The 22,693-nt window shown below is 39.5% G+C and overlaps 3 protein-coding genes and 1 pseudogene across 3 annotated transcripts in view; 1 reads left to right on the plus strand and 3 right to left on the minus strand.

Annotated features, from left to right (window-relative positions):
- Positions 1–840: 840 nt before the first annotated feature.
- LOC122057176 lies at positions 841–2,471 on the minus strand (annotated as a pseudogene).
- Positions 2,472–4,276: 1,805 nt separating this feature from the next.
- On the minus strand, positions 4,277–7,273 carry LOC122057177 (rubredoxin). Its single transcript, XM_042619187.1, has 2 exons — positions 6,292–7,273; positions 4,277–4,642 (listed from the first exon to the last, which is right to left on the minus strand). The coding sequence occupies exon 1, from the start codon at positions 6,937–6,939 to the stop codon at positions 6,322–6,324; it is 618 nt and encodes a 205-aa protein (XP_042475121.1). The 5' UTR covers positions 6,940–7,273; the 3' UTR covers positions 4,277–4,642; positions 6,292–6,321.
- Positions 7,274–10,762: 3,489 nt separating this feature from the next.
- LOC122094715 (probable transcription factor At5g28040) lies at positions 10,763–12,569 on the plus strand. The gene has a single exon (XM_042665319.1). It carries the CDS (start codon positions 11,097–11,099, stop codon positions 12,402–12,404), a length of 1,308 nt encoding a protein of 435 aa, XP_042521253.1. The 5' UTR covers positions 10,763–11,096; the 3' UTR covers positions 12,405–12,569.
- Positions 12,570–13,296: 727 nt separating this feature from the next.
- The window catches only part of LOC122057028 (G patch domain-containing protein 8), a 21,223-nt gene continuing 11,826 nt past the window's right edge, over positions 13,297–22,693 (minus strand). The window contains exons 7-9 of the mRNA XM_042619012.1: positions 22,527–22,630; positions 22,244–22,394; positions 13,297–13,627 (exon numbers count right to left, since the gene is read on the minus strand). Coding sequence (XP_042474946.1) covers positions 13,544–13,627; positions 22,244–22,394; positions 22,527–22,630 — 339 coding nt within the window. The 3' untranslated portion in view covers positions 13,297–13,543. The remainder of the gene's footprint in view (positions 13,628–22,243; positions 22,395–22,526; positions 22,631–22,693) is intronic.

A 22,693-nucleotide genomic window follows, 5' to 3' on the forward strand; every position in this document is an offset into this window, starting at 1 on the left:
CCCACACTATAACGGATATGTTTGATTTTGGCTTGTGAAATGAAGCTAAAAAGAAGAAACCCATGATCCCGGAGTGCAGATTCCAGCATGCACCCAATCTCATATTGAGAATTGGGGTCCACATTGATATCCTCTCTCTCTCACGTATTCTGATCTCACGTGAGTCTTATGTCGATGACACTATTCCCTGCCATTTTGTGGTATAGAGATTCCTCCCCACATTGGCGTTGTGGGGAAACCCTCTCCCTACAATGGGTTAGTCATAGTTCCTATTTCATAGAAGAAATATCAGATCAGGGTTTTAAAACTCGGTGTCGGTATTGGTATCGGTCATAACCAAAATCAATACGATATGGATCAGTATCGGTAAGGATTGGTAATTTTTTTTTTAATCTAAAAATATTCAGATAAACGAAAAAACCAAAATAAAAGAAGGAATAAAAAAATAAAAAATCTAAGGCTATGTTTCGTAGCCAAGAGAAGAAAAGAAAAGAAAAGGGAAAAAATACACTTTTTATACTTTTTTTCTTGAGTTAAGAATTTTTCTTTGTATTTGATATTTTGATATATCTTCATCCAAGAGAAAATTTTTCTTTTCAAAAACTCCTTTCAAAATTTTTTTACCAAAAACACAAGAAAACATAAAAAAATATAAAAACATAATAAGACAAAAAATGAATGATTACACAATGATTTCCTATGTGTTTATCTCTCTCTTAAAATTCAAATTTTTTTGAAATTTTTTCTTTTCTTTTTTTTTTCTTCTCTTGATAACCAAATATACACTCTTTTTATTTTCTTATCATTTCTTCTATTTTCTTCTGTTTTCTTTTCTTTTCTTTTCTTTTCTTTTCTTTCTCTTGGCTACCAAACATAGCCTTAAAGATTTGTTACCCATGTCGCCGAGCAAATTCCCAGGAGAAAAGCCCAAATGCGTTGGACGGCTCAATCGCCATCCTTTCTACCTTGTCCCAATTCCAATTTCATGTCCAAAACCTTCCCCAAACTGCGGCTGCCTGTTTCGCATTCTTGGCGATGGGGGCCGTGTAACGAGCGGTTTCCGGCATCTTCATACGCCAATAGTAAGTTAGCGCTGCGGGTATCCTCCAAACATCAGAATGATACACCACACGTAGTCGGCCTGAGCGACGGTCGAGGCCGCTGCATTGTCTTGGTAAGCAGGCGGTATGCTTGTTCTTGAATGCGGATGAGACGATAAGGCTAACGATCCCACCAGCTATAATCTCAAAACCTTGCATAGCGAAAACGGCAGCAATGAAAGCGCCACGGGTTTTTTTGTTGGCGTACTCGGACATGATTGTTGCAGAAATAGGGTAATCACCACCGATACCGAAACCCAACCAAAATCGGAAGAAACAGAGTGTCGCCATTACCCCCTTTGCCTGATGACCGAAGGACAGTCCCGTTACGATAGAGCACCCGACCATGAGCATAAGCGTCAGACCATTGACATGCTCACGCCCCATCTTGTCACCCAACCAATCGAAGAAGAGCTGCCCAGCTAAAGGGCCGCAAAGGGCAACGCCGTTGACGGCGTCCGCGACATCAAGTGCGTCTGTGCGTATGAGTTTCAGTTTTAAAAGATATTTTTTAATGGATCGGGTCAGATTGGCCGACCCGGATCGGTATCCGATACCTATGACGATACGGATACCCATCTCAGGATCGGTCAAGTATGAGGATCGGCTGATACTGATACAATACTTGATTCCATGCATCAGACTGTTGAGTAATGTCTTAAGAGTTCAGAAAATGCCCTTTGCCTTATAAAATAAAGGGAAAAAGAAGCTGACACTTGAATGTGAAGAAATTTACACATCCTCACACAATGACCCATGAAACCCCACATTGACACTCTTTCTTCAATAAATATATAGGTCCACTATTGGATGAATCATCTTCTCGCTTGTTAATTGATAGGGTTTCCCACTCTGACATCGTGGGAAAGCTCTGCCCAAAATTAACTAATCCCATGCATGTTTCATGGGTGCAAGGTATTAAAAATTTACAACCAATCTCCATCAAAATAGTAAATTTTGCAAACAATCAGTTGCTCTTGATTCAATCGAAGTACAACCAAATAAAGGCTAAATGATTGAGAATTGATCAAATCAGTTCAAGTTTAGAGTCCTGAGATCAATTACACAATCAGCTGGTCTCGATTTGGATCTACAAAGCTGGGGTTTTGAAGGCAAACCAACCAAAAATGAGCAAGACCAACAACCGATTGTGATTTGAGACCCCTACCTTAGGTGCTGGGTCAAATTTTCTCAGGTGGGTTTTGAATAGGGCATGAAATGGGAGGGTCAGTCCAGAGATCCTCTTCAATAGTTTTAATCCAGATTTGGATCACGTTAACGTCGTTGATTTTGTTTAATGAAAGTAAAAACAAAATAGTATTACTAACCTAGTAAATTTTCAATATAACATCATAAGTTAGTGCCAGAATGCTTCTGCCTTCTTGCTTTGTGAGCAAGGGATGTGAACATAGGAAACAGAGTCTTTGATCTTCTTCTTAAATATCAGACCCAAAGGATTTAAGTAGTGTGCCAACTAATAATGTGATATAAAAGCTCCCACAGCCATGACTTTCCATCGCAATGAATCAATATAGATTTCTACTTTGGATACCCCATGGATGTTGCACTGCTGAGTCCCTGTTGGATGCCTGTGGCCCCTAATTCTTGCGCTCAGCCTCTATGTATACATAATTCAGATGCGCAATGAAAGTTGTCCTACCTCTGACAAAACAGATGGTCATTCTGCTTCATTAGTTTGGAGATTTAAACTGTTATCTGTCATTATAGCAAGATGATCTTCTGTAGAATCATTTGGTTCCTAGTTGGGTTTATCGGGTGTAGATGAAAAAGACACAAGATTTACTGTCAAGACAGTGTGGGATCCATAAATACATGAAGCAATGATCAAGATTGTTCTATTTCTTATTTTCATAGAAGTATTTTGTTTTGGCAGCAATAATTAGGATTGTGTTTTTTTTTTCTCCCACCCTGTGAAAATGCCTTAGAAATCAACTGAGAAAAAAAGTTCAAGGCAGGAGATAGGCTCTCCAATTGTCAGTTCTTAAAGAAGTAGGTAAAGGCCTGCGAGTGAAAGAGGGATGGCATCATTAAGTAAAAAGGGTCTATTGTGTGGCCAGAGTATAGGAAAAATGGAGTTCTGTGAGCATTGTGTATTTGGGAAGCAGAAGAGAGTCAGCTTTAGTACAGCTACTCACATGACCAACGGAACTCTGGATTACATTCATTTATACCTATGGGGGCCCTCCAGGGTTGCCTCAAAGGGTGTTGGTGCAAGGTACTTGCTTAATTTCATTGATGATTTCCCTAAGAAAGTTTGAGTCTATTTTTGTAAGCACAAAAATCAATTATTTATCACTTTCAAACAGTGGAAGAATTTGCTTCAGAAGCAGACTGGGAAACAGACCGTCCATTACAAAATGCACATGTATCATTCAATAAGAAGACCTTTTTAAGGACAACTTTAAAAGAAACAACCTCATTAAAAAATTTCCAAAAGAAAATTTTAAAGTTTGGATGTAATTTAAGCCATTCTTGACCAAGGAAAAGAATCGGAATTCCTACCCCTGGTTTGGCACACTCCTACGGCCACCTAAATTAAGGTTTAGGTATAATTTAATCAATGGTGTAAATAGATGGTCCTCAATAGATGTGACAAATATTTATTTGAATTCCTCCAGCAATTGGTTAAAAAATATTTTTTTATAAATTTATTTCCCCATCCTTTATTTAACCACAATCTTGATGCCCCAAAATGCATTGGTGTTGGAGTCTTAATGCTCCTTCATGAAGTTTATCGAGACACAAGCAAAACCCCTAGGAAAATAACTTAATCTATTAGAATTTTCAAGGAATTTGCTTTTGTATGGCATGGGATTTTGGTTTTCGATGCCAGCTCTGTCTGGGGGTTCAATTATCTACTTTTATAATGTGTTCTCTTATCCTTTCTTTCTGCACCTTCTTGCTATGGAGTATGGACTGAATTTTCTATTTTATGAGCTTCTTCTTCTTCAGGTTTCATGCAACTAACTCCCCTATCAATTAAATATCTGTATCTCCAACAGAAATCTTGATTTGCTAATAAAGGAAACATACTCTCTCAGATTAGTTCCTGTCTTCATCCTTCCAGTTTAAATGATGTTGCAAATTCAACAAAACATTGGTAGTAGTTCTTCTTCTTTTTTCCTGTACTTATCACAATTGAGTTCTATCATTTGGTTAAAGGCAAAGGCAATTCCATTCACATCAGTAATAAACTATTACATAATATCTACAAAGAGATGATAGATGCAATTTAATCAAGTGCAAAACATTCCAACATATCTTTGAAGCTATCTAACCATTACATACCATCTCTGAAGAGATGCCGGATGCAATACCATCAGCCACAACAAAGCCCTATGTACCCTAAATGAAATCATCAAACACAACTGCAAAAGATGTGAGTTGCAGCATTTCCATCTCCAAGGTGTGACTAGCTTGAATATTGAATTCAATTGTAGAACAAGAGCTCTACAATCAGACACCATATGAACAGCCACAGAGGCAGTTCCAACCGCATCGAACAATTGACAGTGAATCTCCTTCAACAATGATAGTATCAGGTTTAGTTGAAGCAAAAATCGGAAACATCTGAATCCATGGGTTTTCTTAGTCATGCAAATATGAGTTACAGGAACGTGGCATCCAGAAAATCACTAATGCTGATATATATGCAGCAGAAGAATCTAAGAGTGAACCATCCACCTTTGCTTTGTAGAAGCCCAATGGTGAGGATTGCCACCTAGAAGTTGACTATATACTTTTCAATAATCTTAACTTTGGTGATCTCCAGGATTTGATAAAACAGAAGAAAGCTCACACTGCTGCGCAGCAGCCAATGCAATGCCCTTTGTTGGGGGCTTGCACAGAGTACCTACAAAACTCTACAGGGGTTTTCCTGATCTGACCAAATGTATCTTTGTGGGGCAACCCTTTAATTGATGATCACCCTTTAGAGTAACTCAGAGAGAGAAAGTAGTGATTCTGTACAGCAGGAATTGCTTAAGAAATGCACCATAAGTTTCTTTTGGTGGGCATCTATTTATGTGCTTTGCCATAATCCTTTCCTCTAATGGATTAGTAAGAATAGGTCTAACAATTGGGGCTTGTATGGACTAAGTCCTGCAATAGTTGATGGAAAAATTGGACCACATGTTCAGAACAAAACTTTAGGAAATGCTGTTCAACCCATTATCAATATCCTCACGCTCTTCTAATGAAAAGTACTTTCTTAATGTCAAAACATATATATAGTGTTAATTTTAAAGATTTCGTCATTTTCCAGAAGTAATTTATAAATTCATGAAATCAGTTAATTTCTCGTAATTATTTTATTCCATATAACTAACCAGCCAACCAGAATGAGATGAGAATACTGTATGAAGGAATTCAAGTACAAGTTTACGATTAAGGGAGATGGGGCGAATTTGGGATATCTTGAAATTCTTAGGTGATGGATAAAACATTAACTGAGAAATCTAATTTGTTTTGGTCGATGAAGCGGAATGTGTGAATTCATAAATAACTTTGTAAAATCAGGGAAAAGTTAAAAAGTGGGGTGAAAATCCTGTATATGAAATCATAAATAAAATTTGAAATGTAGGGAAAGCTCCAATTTTCCCTTTATACAAAGCACTATAATCCAGCCATTATAATCATTAAATGGCAACGATGGGAAAAGTACACAGCTTCCTCATCGTCTACTTATAAATCTTGGATGCACCCAAGAGAAAATGAAGGAAGGAACAGGGAAACTAAGACCTTGATTATTTTATGGCAAGAGTATACCATTTGTTTGTACTATCCTATAAGGAACTTAAATTTATTCATTTGATTCCTCAGTATTATTTCTCTAGTTTTGACGAAGGGAGATTTCGTCGTGTTGGCCTCACACCATGGAGGAAATGTTAAAAGCTTAAAAGAATCTTTGAAATTTCACAATCCACACCCGTTTCTTACTCTATCCTTGATTCTTTCTATACAATTATTGAGGATTACGAAACAATAACACTTGAAAAGATTAAGAACTAAACAGGGTCTTTGATATCAATGACTCGAACAGAATTCCATTATTTCAATCCATCACTAACACATAACATTTCCAGTAGAAAGAAAATATTAGAACCATTTTCATATAGAAGGTGAGATGGGTGGGGGAAGAGGGTGGGGGAGGGAAGAAGGAGAATCTGACCTTTAAACTATTGTTTCCCCTTAATTGCGATTATTGCAGAAAATAACCAGAAAGGAAAAGGACAAAGAAGAAGAGGAGGCTCCCATATATAAGCACCGTCTTCTGGCCAGACGTGAGTGCATTCCCACCGAGCCCAAACTGCTGATTTTCAGCAAAACCGGCTATCTCCACACTTTTGCTTACGAAGAACGACTGAGCCGCCCCGCAGGTCGGGCACCTCCAGTCCTCGGGCAATTTATCGAATTGCAGTCCCGGAGGGATTGGGTAAGATGGGTCACCGACTGCCTCATCGTACCGATGACCACAAGAGCGACACTCATAGACACCGGTGTTTAATACTGCGAACTTCTCTTCGAGACGACGCTTATCAAATTTCTTCGTCTCTGGAACTGGAGACGTTAAATCTGGTTCTCCAGAAATTGGAGACGTTAAATCCGGTTCTCCAGAAATGGGTGCGTCTTCTTTGGAGACGTCCACGGATTTTGAAGTGAATTGCAGTCTTGGAAGACTGTAAATGGGCGAAATGAGGAATTTCTGGGAGTGGAAAGTGGGAATGCTGACAAGGGTTTTTGGCCTCGTGCGCGATGGATGAGTGTGTGAAGAGTGGAGGTGGAACGAGAAGGTCGGTCTTGTTGTAGCAGAAGCCATTGACGGGGTTTAAATCTTCTTCTTCCCTCTGTCTGTTGTTGAGTTTCTCTTGTTATCTTTCTGGGTGTTGCGCTTTCTCAAATCTCAACACAAGTTTCTGTGCTTCGGGTGGTTTACCGATGGGTTTGGGTGGAAATGGGGAAGCGAGAGAGAGACTACAGCAGAGAAGGATCCAAAAGGATCCATGTAAAGCATATGCCCTCTGGCCTCTTCGGAGCTTGGGCCCTAGTGTAGAGAGAGAGAAAGAGCACACTCCACTCTTTAGTGGTGACTTGTGAATCCCAGAATAATGATAAGGTGGGTGCCATCGCCATCGTGGACAGTGGCTACTGGCTGCATCGTCTCTACTCCGTGGGTTGAAAGTTCATCCAAAGTGGAAATAGAGTGAAAACATCATTTGTAATGAGTGCGGTGCTGTATCGGATGATTGAGAAGATTTAGAGATTCGTATACAAATGCTTTCAACTGTCCGATGTTCACCGCACCGCCAATCATGGAGTGTGCTCTCAATCATCCGGTGCTATTCACTAAAAATGGCATGGTTCAAAGTTCAAACCCAGCATCATGAGAATGAGATTTTTTTATTGGGCTTAATAGAACCATTGCCAATTAGGCCCAAAACTGTTTAATTCAAACCGACAAGCAAAAGCGAAACTGAAAGGAATCATTTACTACTAATTGGTTTTGATTTGGGACATTGGAAATGTTTAATAAACGATTCCATTCCGATTTGTACCTGTCATATTTGGAATCGAACTAAATTCGAATCAATTAACTATAGCATTACAAAGGAATTCCACACTACCAATGTAAAGAGGAATCTACTTGCCACACCAATAAATTGCTAATCTTGAAAGAGTACACCAGAGGCCCACGTATTCAGAAAATATGAGAGAAACATATCATTGGAGAATTTACTATCACTCCCTTACACTTGGCCTATATTTATTAAAACTCTCCAACCTTTTACCTTTTTCTGATACTCCATTGCTTTTGGACATTTACATCTCTTTCTCCTCTTTTTTTTTTTTTTTTTTTTTTTAAATACCTAAATTACCTCTCCTTTTCACCAGTACCAAATTAAATTTTTTTCAAATTGATTGGTTCAAAAGTGATACCATGGAAGGATGGCACAAATTAAGGGTGATGAGGGTTAAAACCACTCCCTCGGGTCATTCCTTGGTCGAGCCGACTTCTCAGATCGCTTATCTACATGGCCAACCCATAAGATCGCCTCCCTAAGGAGTCTGATCCGATCCCGACAATTGCAGGGACAATCCCAAGGATCATTCATTGCCAGCTCAGTAGATCTTATCGCCAGTTCAACAAATCTTATCGCTAGGAGATATTCAAACAAGTAAGATAACACTTACCTAATGGGACTCTTCCAAGACTTATCCTAATAAGAGTGAACTACTTGCCAAAATAGAACTTTCCTCAATTGCCTCTCTTCATTCACTGCCTATAAGTATCAAGGTAAGCCCCCAAAAAAGAAGATCGATCATTTCATAACAAAAACTCTCTTGAGTATCTGTTGTTGAAGAAATCTGACTTTGGCATTGAAGGATCGATCATTTCATAACAAAAAGAAGATCAATCATTTCTGTCTCTTGAGTCGGGTCAGCTCGACTCTCCTTTGTCTGCTCTTCTATGCAAGTCTAGCATACGTGGAGTACCAAGTCTTGCAAGGAAGATCATCCAGTCAATTTTTACTGCAACAGATTGGCGCCATCCGTGGGAATGATATTAGTAAGCTACAACATCGACATCTCATGGAGCGAGGATGAACAAACTATAGAACTAGCCGCAACGGTAGTTAAAGAATCAATCATGACTTATTCCTAAATATTTGAACAAGGTTGCAGGCGTGATAATCACCCCATCCATAACAATGAGATTGAGCCGAGCATAACAGATAGGCAAGGGTGAGAATCATGGTCCAGAACGGGATAATCATCCCACTGAAGAAGAAAGGCCGACCCCAATGGTTGGCAAAAAAAAAAAAAAAAAGACCTTATGCGTGAAGAGAGAAAGGCTGACCTAAACTGGTTAGTAAAAGAAGATCTCATCCATGAGGGAAGGACGAGCCGACCAATGTTGGAAAAAGAAGACCTCATTCGGGAGGAAAGAAAGACCGACCTGAATTGATAGGTAAAAGAAGATCTCATCCTCACGGAAAGGCTGAGCCAACCCCAATGGCCGACAAAAGAAGACCTCATTCGTGAGGAAAGAAAGGCCGACCAGAACTGGTCAGTAAAAGAATATCTCATCTGTGAGGAAAGGTCGAGCCAACTTGACACCATAAGCCCTGAGGCATTAAGGCACAAGAGTCCAAGCCCCCGCTTGGCACCTTAAGACCTTACGCACTAAGGCATGTAAGTCCGAGCCTTAGCTTAGCACTTCAAGACTTTACACACTAAGGCACGTAAGTCCAAGCCTTGACTCGACACCTAATGATGGGCCTCAACTCGAACAAAGACCTTTTGCTTTAAGGCATAAAACACCAAACCCTAGCTTGGCAACAAAAACCTTACGTTCTAAGGTAGGAAAGACTGAGCCAATAGGTCTTTAGAAGTCAACACTCAAAAGCCCAACTTCAAAGATCAGTAAGAAAAGACAATTGCAAAAAATCAAAAGTAAACAAAGATGTCTTCATTGAACTAAAGATCCATAATCTGATCCGAGCAGATAATCTTTGCTTGCGGAACTCTTACAGGTTGACCTATAGACCTCAACTTAAAGGAGTGGGGAGGCCCATGATGAGAGAAAAATTTCACTCCTTCGGGTCATTCCTTGGTTGAGCTGTCCTCTCAAATCGCCTAGATACATGGCTGACCCGTTCGATCGCCTCCCTAAGGAGTCTAATCCGATCCCGACGATTAGGGGGACAATCCCGAGGATCACTCATTGTCAGCTCAATAGATCTAATCGCCAGCTCAGTAAGTCTTATCGCTAGGAGATATCCTAACAAATAAAGTAACACTTACCTAATGAGACTCTTCCAAGAGTTATCCTAACAAAAGCGAACTACTCGCCAAAATAGGACTCTCTTTAACCGCCTCTCTTCATTCATTGCTTATAAATATCAAGGTAACCCCCCCCCCAAAATGATCAATCATTTCATAAAAAACCTCTCTTGAGTATCTGATGTTGAAGAAATTGACTTAGGCATTGAAGGATCCCTCGTTGGGTTAGTTCGACTCTCCTTTATCTGCTCTTCTGTGCAGGTTTAATGTGGAGAACCAAGTCTTGCAAGGAAAATCACCCAATCAGGTTTTACCGCAACAAATGGCATGGTTCAAGTAGTTGGTATTGGATTGTCCGAATTAAGTGATTTGTACCAATATTGGTTGAGAACGATATGGATCCAATACTTTTATTGTTTTTTTAGTCCTTAAAATCATGTGTAGCAATCCTAACAGAGAATAAAACATTGAGTTCAATACTAATCCAATACCGATAAAAAAAATAGATTACTAAACTTATAATGATGGAGGAGACAAAAGGAAAAAAAAAAAAAAATTAAGGAGCAAGGAGTTAAAGTTTTAGCCAATAAAGTAACATTTGAACCAAGTGATAATCGAAGGAGTAAGGATAAGCCAATCTGCTATTTTCTTGAATTAATAAAAACATGTTTTGAACCAATCAATTTTTTAAAAAATAATAGATTACATATGAAAATGAAGGGTAATCTAGATATTTAAAAATACCAGGGAGAAAAAGATATAAAATCCAAGAAATATCAAGAAAAAAAGTACAAATAAAAGAATTTTCAGTAAATATCGGCCAAGTCTGGGGGCGTGATGTTAAATTCCCCTATACCATATCGACTTCCGGGGCCAGGGGCATCCAGAAAGAAAACGTCAGAAAGCTGAAGAAGCTCGTGACTCGTGAGGTGTTCTGCTGTTTCGGGCGGAGTTTTGGCCCAACTACCTCGCCACACGAGACTGAGCCCTGAGATCTGGAAAAAAACCCAAATTCTAAATCGATTGATCTGCTCTGCCTCTTCACTTCCTTGTTCTCTTTACAATTCTAATTCTAATTCGAGATCAGTTTTTTTTTTTTTTTTTTTCTGCACCCAAGACTCATAGCCGACGGAGTTGAAAGTATTAATCAACAGATCACGAGAGAAAGATCACTGTAAACAGGAGAAAGAAATGTCTCCCAACGAAGAAGAACAAAAAATCGGCGGTGGCCGTGAACAAGGAGGAGAATTGGAAGAAGAAGTTGATGATGAAGAGAGCGAAGAAGATGGAGATATAGATGATGAAGAAGAAGATGATGACGACGACCTGATAATTGCCCAGGCTCGCGAAGACGATGAAGGGGAAGGGGAAGAAGAAGACGAGGAGAATATCAACTCCGCTTCTCCTTCAACGTCTTCCTCTTCCGAAGACAACACTAACAAGCAACAAAACCCCACCAACAGTGCCACCATCACCGCTGTCATCTCCTCCTCGATTCCTCCCTCCGCCACTGCCCCCAATGGCTCCGCCGACGAAACGGCACCACCGGCCGCCGGTTCATCACCCGACCACAAGCGTCAGCGAACCTCCTCTGATGTCCCCGCCATCACTACTGCTGCTGCTGCTTCCGAAGAGAAGAAACCCCCCGCCTTGGACGATTCCCGCCGTCTATTCCAACGGCTGTGGACCGATGGAGACGAAATTGGACTTTTACAAGGTTTCCTCGAGTACACGAAGCAGCGAGGATCCCACAATTCTTCACACCATCATGACACGGCCCCGTTCTACGACCAGATCAAGACTCAATTGCAGCTCGATTTCAACAAGAACCAGCTCGTCGAGAAGCTCCGTAGGTTGAAAAAGAAGTACCGTAACGTCCTCAGTCGGTTCAGCTCCGGCAAAGAATTCTCCTTTAAGAGTCCTCACGACCAAGCCACCTTCGAGATCTCTCGCAAGATTTGGAGCGTTACCGGCGGAACTGTTGGGGTAGGAGTCGAAGAGGCTGTATTGGAAGGAGAAGAAGGGAATCCAAATCCTGCGGGCATCAACACCTACTGTAACGAGAATTTCCACAATAACAACAATTCCGTCTTTGATGCGAATAAATCTGACAAGAAGACGTCAAGATCCCGGAAACGTTCACGGAAGAGAGCAGCGGAGGATAAGTTGCCGAATTGTCATAATCATCCCACTTCATCAATTCCGAATGTTATCGAAGATACAGTAAGGAGTTGCCTCTCGCCTCTGTTCAAAGAATTGCTCTCTTGCGCCATCAGTGGGCCTAGTAACGGTGGAGGATATGGTGGTCTGGCTCTGAGTCCCCTTCCCCTGAATTTTGGAGGCAATAATTCCTTGAATTTCTCTGGTGGGGAGGTTGTTGACGAGAAGTGGAGGAAGCAGCATATATTGGAATTGGAGGTGTACTCGAAACGGATAGAGCTAGTGCAAGATCAGATAAAGTCTGCGTTAGAGAAGCTGAAGTCGATGAGTTATGGATAGTTCGTTCAACTCATTGATTTATTTGCTGCGGTTATCACTTGCCAGTTGAGGAGTGTTGGGTGTTTCAATTGAATTACTGTAGAGATTAGTTGCAGATGGGATCTCTTGATGTAATCTAGGTGGAAATTGAACAATTAAAGAAGTAATTTTCCTGAGGTTTTACTATTTCCTTTTTTTCCCTGTATGATCTATCAATTGGATTCTTCCTAATTTCATATGCAGCAAGGTGGACTTCTTTATGCAGATTCTGATCTTCAAATCACGCTAGAATGTGTAGTTTTAGTTTTGAAGAGTTTTTCAACACTAGGATAAAACAACAAAAAACCTACTGTAATAAAGCCAGAATCGGTTTGCTATTCATCTGTGTTAGTGTGGTACAGATCTCCATCTGTTTTTTCAGATATCTTTCTTATTGTTTCCCAACTATCTTTGGATAGTTTCATTTATACACGGTGAGTTGAATTTTCACAGCTTTCCATGAATAGGATTCATCTCTGTACTGTTGTGCTCTTTGTGAACTCTATCCACTGGTGATGTTTATTAAATAGTGTCATAACCAATCCTCCTTACACATGATAGGGAGCATTGCAACTGTTCGTGCATACTCATGATCATTGGTGTTAGGTGCATAACTAAAGTTGAATTTCTCAGAGAGTTGATAAGGACTTAATAGATTCATCAGTAGCAAATAAATAAATCCATAGCCACAATGGAGATTAAGGTACTCGATCACATCATTGAAATGTGATTCTTCAAAAATAGAAAACAAAAGTTGAACAGGGTCGAAAGACTTCCATCTTGGACCCCACAACTCATGAGTTGTGGGGAGTGGCAGTGTTTCACATCACAACAACAAAAGGTCCTCATTCTCATCCTCAACCTGCGAAGATCCTTGGTCGGTAACATCAATGAAAATATAACATAGCCAAGGTGATAAGAGGTTTAATTTACAGTACAAGACATGAGTAGTCATAGGAAAGGACCCTGATTATTTCAAGTACAATATATCTTAGCCACTTGAACTGTTTTATGAGCATTTTTTTTTCAATGATTGACATGTAATTCCCATCAAGTAAATCACCAAAAAAATGATGCGAGTATGAGCAGACTGAGCAGTCACTGCTGAACTATCAAGTGTGCTATTCTTCGTCGCTCTCATTCCCAAAAACTGATGATACCTTCACCGATACTTTCGACTTCTTTGAAGCAGCGCCAACTGAGTTCTGAAAAAATTTATAACATAGAATTAGTATTGAGGGGGAAAAAACAGTGTCTAAAATATGGTCGGTTGCTTACTACAGGACACATGGAACATCCACAGTTCTTTTTTATGTAGAGCATACAAACAACTTACCGACATGAAACCAATGACATGCTCATTCAAAACAAAATTTCCACCAACTCATGCAGAACAACATCGCAATAAAGGTTACGTTTACTTCATAGTAAAACCCGTGTATAAGGAAAATTCTTAGGTAAAATCTGTGCAAAAATATAAAATTACCCGAATTTTTTCCTTTTTTCATGGAAATTATACAGAAACGAACAGACAGGCAAGATGGCCACTGAACTAGCACGTTCTCTTACGATATAATGGCAAAATCTTGTTGCCATGAATGCCTCATGATGGTACAGGACATTCGACGCCCTAAACTTAAGCGAACAGGTCTGGTGGATGGTGGTATTTCCACAAAATTTACCAAAACACAACTCAGGTGCACCCTGGAAGCTTTGGTGCATTTTGAGATTTCTAGTCACATGTTGATTCAGTAATCAGAAGAAAGAAGGGTTCAGATTATGGGTTTCTTCCTGTGCAGATTGTTGAAGCATCCTATACCATCAAGGGGTAAAGTTTTCTTAAGGGCTTGCCTGATCTCTCCTTCACCAAGAGGAAATCAGAAAGAAAGAGGAACAATAGACTACTGCTGCACTAAAGCTCTTCTTTGGCACTAAAGCTCTTCTTTGATTGGAAGAAGAAATTAAACGGTTAGCCACCCTTTTCTATTTTCACTATAAAGTATCGCATTTCAAAAACAAGAATTAGAGGGAATGAACAAGACAGAAAAATAACAGGTGCAAGTAGGATAGGGTCCAGGGAAGGTACTGGCTTAATTCCAATAAGAGGCTGAGGGTGTTGCAGTCGGAGGTAACCTTGATCTGAACAAGGAACGACTTATTTGGACTCAATTGAATGAACAATTCCTAGATATCTACAAGATTCTCCTGACAGATAACTGTCTTCTGCTTGAAAAACAACATCAATGAAGTTGCATAGGTGCACTATCATGCGATGGGGATTCTAATCTGACATGAATTTTCTGTTTCTTACTCAATGATGGAACTTCACTAGTATACTTGGGGAGGATCAATGTATCAAAAGATATTTCTGTTCCAATTTCTGCCTCTTCTTCTCACTTTGAATCAAACTTTTCCTTGCCACCATGGATCTGTGCCAGGCACCATCCATGCATGTATGATCAGGGAGATAGAAAGGACATCGTCCCCATATTTCTCATCAATCACCAGGAACAGCTGAATTAATAAAGGTGAAATTAGGGGAAAAGATAGGGAGGAGTTACAGGAACAAAGGATACATGAGGGTTGGGTTGGAAAGGTGTGAAATCCCCAACATAGCACTCAACCTCTTCCAAAGAGCACCTTGTGATCTTTAACCAGAATAAAATTGCACCAGATGCCTCAGCATTTACTTTTGGATAAAATAACATGAGAGTGCATGGATTAAGCAGGGTTGCAAAGCATCTAATGCCAAATCTGTTTGTAAGGTGCACTTGGGACTCACTTTTGAGGCACTTCTGAGACTATTTTCTATCTTTTTTCAGGAATTATTTTATCTCCATTTCTTCTTATCTCATCCATTATTCCAGCTTTCTAGATTCCTTTATAGTTGATTTTAAGTTTGCGTCTACATCCCATCCCCAATACTTCTCTTAGACTATATTTTCTCAGAAATACTAGAAAGAAAACAGTCAGAGACAAGACTTTTCTGTTTTAAAGTCGAGTCAAATTAGGAGTTTGATTATTGTGAAGTTTATAAAAAGGTCCATTACGCTTTATTCTTCAAGTAAAATAACAAAGAAGTTCTGCTATTATCCAAGTCTCCTAACAGTGTAATGCTTCCAAGCATAGTTTTTAAGGCGCTGGTAAGGCGACCTTGGCACTGATGCAGCCCAGAGATGGTAAGACAGTGCCCCGCCTTACGTGAAGTGGCGCCTTATGGGTTCTTTTTTTTTTTTTTTTAAACACATTTTAAAATTACTTGATGAAGATTCCAAATATAGATTTTCTATTGGTAGGTGTATGATTTTGTTAACACTTAAGATGTATGGGATTAGTTTTACTCCACAAAAAATAACCAAAACAAACAAAACAAAAACACAATTCACAAATAGGGTTTGGATTTTATCAAGTGTTTTAAGAAAGGGCTTTGAGAAGGAATCAAGGAACAAGGAAGAACCACTGATCTAGGCGACCATTTTGTTCCGACAGCGGTGAGTTTGCTTCGACAGCGGTGAGCTTCATTCTTATTTGACAGGAATCGAAATATAGTGGATGACCTTAGGGCTTAGGCACTCATTTTGGCATCATAGAGGTAAGTACAATAAATACTTGTATTTTTTATGTCTTCTTTTCTTTATATTTATAATTTTGTCTCATAATTATGTATTTATATTATATGATAATATATTATGATGATTGATGATTGATGATTGATGATTGAATATTGACGATTGATGATTGATGAAGATGAACTTAGTTTATTCACTTTATTGATTTGTTTTCTTGATGAATATCTTACATTGGTATGAATATGAACCTTTAATATTTATTTAACATATGAGTAATAAGATTCAACTAGGATTTAAGCCAAATATATTGGTTTTATAAAAAAATTACACAGGAACGCTTTAGTCAATAAGGCGACGCTTTATGCTCGTCTTATCGCTAAGGCGCTCCGAAAGACCCTTAAACGCCTCTGTCGTCTTACCGCCTTAAAAACTATGCTTCCAAGACCCACAAGTTACGACTTATGAGATCCATTTCACAAAACTCAATATGTCCAATTTTTTCTGTCTCTCCACCCCTCCCCAAAAGAAAGAAGAAAAGCTATCCTTTTTCTTTTTAATGATAACAAATTTCATACGGAAGCGAAGTACAGGAGAATAACGTAAAACAGAAATAAAGGTCATAAGGATCGAGAAACTAACAGATAAGCTACATAACAGAGTAAGATCCCAAATGCAAGCCTTTTGTATTGACACTAGTCCAAGCTAAATCATACGCTAGGCCATTTGAAGATCGCATCCTCCACGTGAATGAGAAATTGCCAGTGACACTGAGGCATCTAGCTTTTCTGATAAGATGCAGGCATCACCATGGGCCCTAAAATCGGAGGATAGCCACTTAATAACTAAGGCTTGCACCACTCTCAGTAATAAACTCAGGCCATCTGTAGAATGAGTAAATCTCGAGAACTTTCATGATAGCCTTCATGATGCGGATCCGGGTTCCAAGAACAGGAATCGGATCGCTTAAGGCCCACTTAACACTCAATAAAACAAATGCAACACCCAATAACAATTGTATTGAAAAAAAGCTTCAACTAAATGGCAGAATTGTAATTAAGCTGAAGTTATAAAGGGGTGGCAGAATTGTAAATAAATAATATGAATGGCAGAGTTGTAAATAAACATATTATTTATGAGCTACTTGGGAGATGGGACTTAGAGGGAATCAAAAAATATCAAGTGGGGATAAACTAGGCAGCAACAGAAGTAAAGGATGTTGGGGTTAAAGTAAACAAAGGTAAGGGCAACTTTGGAAAAGACTTGTGAGTACAAACCCACGACCAGAAATCCTGGTTTTAGGTTGTCTTCAACCTTGCACTCAATAATGGAGGCAAGAGGCAATTCTGGTTCGAGTCCGCTAACCCCTTTGAGGGCTCTTCTACTGGTCCTATGAATTCAAGAATAAGGTCGAAGCTTCCCAACCTATCAGATGCCCAAGTCAGTGGTAGGGATGAACTCCACTAGGAGTGTCAACGGTCCGGGTTGGTGCGGTTTCGGTCCGTTTCCACCGGTTTCGGTGTGACTTTGGAAGTGACCGAAACCGACCCATTAAGGATTTATCGGTTTCGGTCCGGTGTCGGCTTCGGTGCGGTTTGGGTTTGGGTTGGTACCGGTTTGGATTTATTAGGTTCATTTCGGTTTCCATTAGGAAACAACCAAATGATGAACTGCTGAACTTCGATTTCTTAAATCGATTTGTAACCGGGTTGGTTTTGGTTTTTGGTCTAGTTTGGATTCAACTTTCCATACAAATGTATACAAAACTATGCAAATTTTGATTTTTTTAATGAATTTTGGAGTGTTTCGGTTTCTTACCGGTTTGGTTTCGGTTTCGGTTTCGGTCCGGGTTTTGAGCCGGTTTCAGTTTGGTTTCGGGTTCATCCGGTTTTCGGTGCGGTTCGGTTTGGTTTTGGGGTTGCAATACTCAAAACCGAACCAAACCAATAAGGCTTCGGTTCGGTTCGGTCCGGGTTGTTATCGGTTCTGTCCGTCCGGTTTTACCGGTTCGGTTTAGGAATTGACACCCCTAAACTCCACCTACAGCAACTAACTTCACCTGCAACTGAATCCAACGCAAGGCACAGAACCAGATCTGAACCAGGTCTCAAACCTCTTGATAGAACGACCCTTTGGAGACGAGATTCTAGGACTAGGGTCGCCTAGGGAAGGAGAACCCTCCACTAAAATCTCAGTCCAAGCAGATCAAGAATGAGGGAGATCGATCCCTTTGTTTGGGACTGCAACTACCGCCCAGAAACAGAGAAAGGAATACGAACCAGAAAAGGAAGAGAAAAGTAGAAGAAGAAAATAGAAAGAGAAGAAAGGAGAAAAAGGAGATCGCAAGGAAGAGGAGAAGAAGAAGAAAAAAAAAAAAAAAAAGAAAAGAGAGTCACGGCAGCCAAAGCTTCAGCCAAGTAAACATCCAATTTCAAATCTAAAACTGAGTTCTTCTCCATTACAGGGCTATTTAAAAAAATAATGACATAATTTTGGAAGCTAATTAAAAATGGAAACTAAACCTAGATAGCAACTAAAATAAAAATCAAATCTAAATAAAAGACTGTTGATCTAATCTCTAACCAATAAAGGAAGTAAATAAAAATCAAGTCAAAAGATAGCAACTAATTCCTTGCCGAGCTGCATCGCTTCAACTCCGCAGTGATGAAACCAATTAAGCCTGTTAGATCAGCAAGGCCTCACCTTGCCCCTGAACATTCTGTCATTCCTCTCTACTCGCATAGTCAAAATAGCAAACAAGCAAACAAAGCATCACATCACAACTTTCCCCTTTTTGTAGAACAAAGATAATTGCCGGAACGGAAAGAATCGACAAATTTCCTTATTTAGAAGAGTTCTTATTTTAATTAAAGAGGGCCACAAAATGGCGCATACCGTCACATCTAAGGGATAACAAGGGAGAAAGAGGTGAGAAGCAAATTCCCAGCTCACCACACACATCAAATATACCTGGGGGAAAATAAAGCTTCTCTTCACCCTTCTAGGTTTTTTTCATGGCTAACCTCCTGAACTTAAGTCTTGTACAATTACATGACTACCCTCCCAAACCAAAGCCTCATACTTAGGATGGCCAGGCATTTCCGAAACAATTTTGTACTTGTACTGCACAACAGGGAAACCTGTCTAGGTATAGTTGGCAATAAATAGAGGAAATTTCACTCCCCTCCCCTAAATGTTTCATTTATTATACTCCCATCCCCTGTGAAGTTTAAAACTACAATCGTACCCCTCTAATGTTGTAGATTCTATCAATCGTACCAGGACCGTGAGTGACCCACTGTTAAGTGATTACTCATGATGTATAATTGAACTTTAAACCCCAAAATACCCCTAGTCGAATGAGATTACAACATTGTCCTTTCTACAATCTTCATCTTCTTCCTTGAAGTAAAATTCTCATCGATTGAGATTTTAGGGTTTTAGAGAAAATCATTGCGCCATTGGAGGATTTCACTGGCTGCGCTTGATGGCTCACCTAGTGCCAAAGGTTCTTTGGATAGCTTCCTGGTGAATTCTCAAGACAATAATTGTCCCACCAAGCCTTCCTTCGCAAACCCTGTTGCTCCATTGAGGCAGGATCCTGTTAAGAGGAATCTGACATTGGAGATTAATTTATCTCATGAAATTACACATAGGCAATGCCTATTCAGAAACCCAGGGACATCCCTGAACAGTTGAAGTCTCAAGGGAGTAGGCGCAAAGAGAACTATCCCTGGGCACTTCTGAGTTGGATAATAATGTAGTCCAAGCTTGTGCCGCAGATACAATAGAACCCCCCTCACCTCTCAATGAAAAAGTATACCATGTTCAAGATGTGACTTCTGCTTCAATAAGGGATGTAAGCAAAGTAGGTTTGTCAAACCAAGAGAGTGGTAGTGTCACAGCTAATGCGACACAGGAGGATACTAAAAGTCCTTGCACTGCTCACTGCAGATACGATGAATCAGGTATTCCATCAAGTACCATGCCACTGAAAGACTTTAGATCTGAATAAATGGCTTCCTTCTGAAGTATGCAGTGTGTATAAAAGAAAGGGCATTTCAAGACTATCCTTGGCAGGTAATTTATCAAACAATTTGGTGAACCTCATCATTCTCTACCTGTTAAACTGTACTGTGATGAGTTGATGCATCAAATTGATGGGAAAATACAACTGACGCAGATCTTGATTCAATATATTTTCCTTCCCAGATGTCACATTGTAATTAACATTGGGTATTTTTAGGTAGACTGCCTTCAGGTGGATGGTGTCCTGCAAAACAAGAATCTTGTTTATTGTGAGAGTGGCCACAGCGTGGACCCGGTGCATCCTCGTCAGTGTCCCAGCTCGTCTCTAGGACATGGTAGGCCGGAGCTGGATGCAACCGCGGCTTTGAACCCATTTAGCCAGCAGAAGTTACAGAAGAGAGAGAGGGAGAGTTGACAGAGGAGAAGTGTCGAGAGTGGAATTAAGAGAGGAAATTGCGGAGACCTAACGTAGTGGATCAGAGAGAGTCGGCTTGGCTGAGCACCGATACTGAACTCCTCCTTCGTCCTTCGTCCAAGATTGATTGTCAATTGATATGAATTCTAAAATTCTAAAATGGGTTTGTTCTATTCCATTTGTTCTATCTAAAATTCAGTTGACACTTAGCTATTCAGAAAATCTCAGAAAGTAATGCACGAACGGGGAATTGATAGGGAAGAAAAGGAAAATAGTAAAGGGATAAGAAGAAAATAGGTTCTCCTGGGCCGAAACAGTTGCAGCAGCGGAGAAGAAGATGCAGAAAAGCACGGTAGCCATGTAGGAAGTGCTGATCTCCACCATTGCTGAGTTGCAGTCGAAGGAAGTCTTTGCTCGGTTGAGAGAGAGAGAGAGAGAAAGACATTTAACAGATGACTCTAACAGTGTTAACACTACAGAGTACGATTGTAATTTTAAACTTCACAGGGGATGGGAGTGTAATAACTGAAACATTCGGGGGAGGGGAGTGAAATTTCGTAATAACTGAAACATTCGGGGGAGGGGAGTGAAACTTCCTCTAGGAATTATAGATGAGAAAAATGGCAGTACAAGTCAATGACCAGCCTGCTTACCCAGTTCAATAAATGAGGGGGATTTAAGTTGGGAGATCTCTTGAAGTTTAGACTCCCTCTCCTTTCTTCTAAAGCCAAAATCCTATAGGCTATGTTTGGTTGTAAGGGAAATTAAAGGGAAGGGAAGGGAAGGGAAGGGAAATTTTCATACTTAACAAAGAAATATATGTAATCATTACCCATGTGACTTTAACATTAACTTCAAATCATTCCATATTTGGTTATAAAGTTTTACTTTACTTTGCATCCAAAACCCTTTGCTATAATATATAAAATAAAAATTACATGTAAAATATATCATTACTAAATATGTTTAAAAAAATTTAGTTTATACAATCATATGGGGTAATGATTATAAACATTTCTTTTTAAAGTATGAAAATTTCACTTCCCTTCCCTTTAAATTCCCATTGCAATCAAACGGAGCCATGGTTTCTTTCTCATGTGTTTTTCCTTTCCCCTTTTCCTTTTTTACAAGAAAAGTCCCTTGTCAGGAAGCAAATCCTATGCCCATTATAAAACTTATACTCAATTGCGTATAGATCCATCGCCCAATCTTCAAAATCTTATTCTCCAAGCCTATGTTTTCAGTTAGCCAGTCCTAAATACTTTATCAATGTGAGTTTCATGTCCAACAAACTCTAATTTATACTGTTGCCCTGTAACATTCTATTGCAGAGCTTCTAATAATTAAATAAATAGATAGCAACTATAAGTTATTTGAAGTACCAAATGAAGTCTACCTCTCTTGCTGATATCTAGATATTGTATTTAAACTCTTAGGAGAAACACATGCACTATTAAAAACCCATTATGCTCTAGCTTTCCTATCACAAAATTTCAGTGGGATGACTGCTAGACAGCCCATGGTTTTAGTTCCTCAAATCTTAGCTAGAAAAGATTATTTATTTATACCCTATTGATTATAAAAGGATCCACTGTAATTATTAGTTCAACATAGAACATAATTTGTTTGGATAGACTAGGTTTTCTGTGTTCAATCAAATCTATTGATAGCCCGAGAAGCAGAGGTGTAAACCATAAATTGAAAATTCCAATCAAGCACATGGTAAAACATGATTGAACCGGTTTCTATTCATTGTAACATCAATTCAATGGCAAAATCAGAAGCAACGACTATTGCAACTCAAGTCATACCTTGTATGAAGCACCTCTAGAAGAAAACCCAAACTTCAATGTCTTCCGCTGGTCCAGATCTTCAAGTGCAGTAGCAGTAGCACTTCCCACTGCTTTGGTAATCGGAGTTGCCCCGGATTGGTCTTGCTGTAGTTGCTTATGGGCATTTGCACTAAATTGGTGTTAAAGAATTCAAAAACAAAAAGATATTATGATGATCCTCTCTAGGTTAAAGAAAAAAGAAATGAGACGTTGATGGATGAAGGTCAAAAAAAGTGTACGGAAGAAACATATGAATGGATACATCTGAGCAAACTTGGCCATCTCCTTTTCCTGACGTAGTTGTTCTCTCTTTTGCCTGTCATCACGATTGCTGCTACCATGCAACTCTTTCATTTCTTTAAATCGCTGCAAATATCATAAGAAAGGGATGACCAGATTTACAAAGACTCTAAATATAAACTTTTTTTT

The sequence above is a fragment of the Macadamia integrifolia genome, chromosome 12, assembly GCF_013358625.1.
Source record: "Macadamia integrifolia cultivar HAES 741 chromosome 12, SCU_Mint_v3, whole genome shotgun sequence".
In the NCBI taxonomy this organism is placed as follows: domain Eukaryota; kingdom Viridiplantae; phylum Streptophyta; class Magnoliopsida; order Proteales; family Proteaceae; genus Macadamia; species Macadamia integrifolia.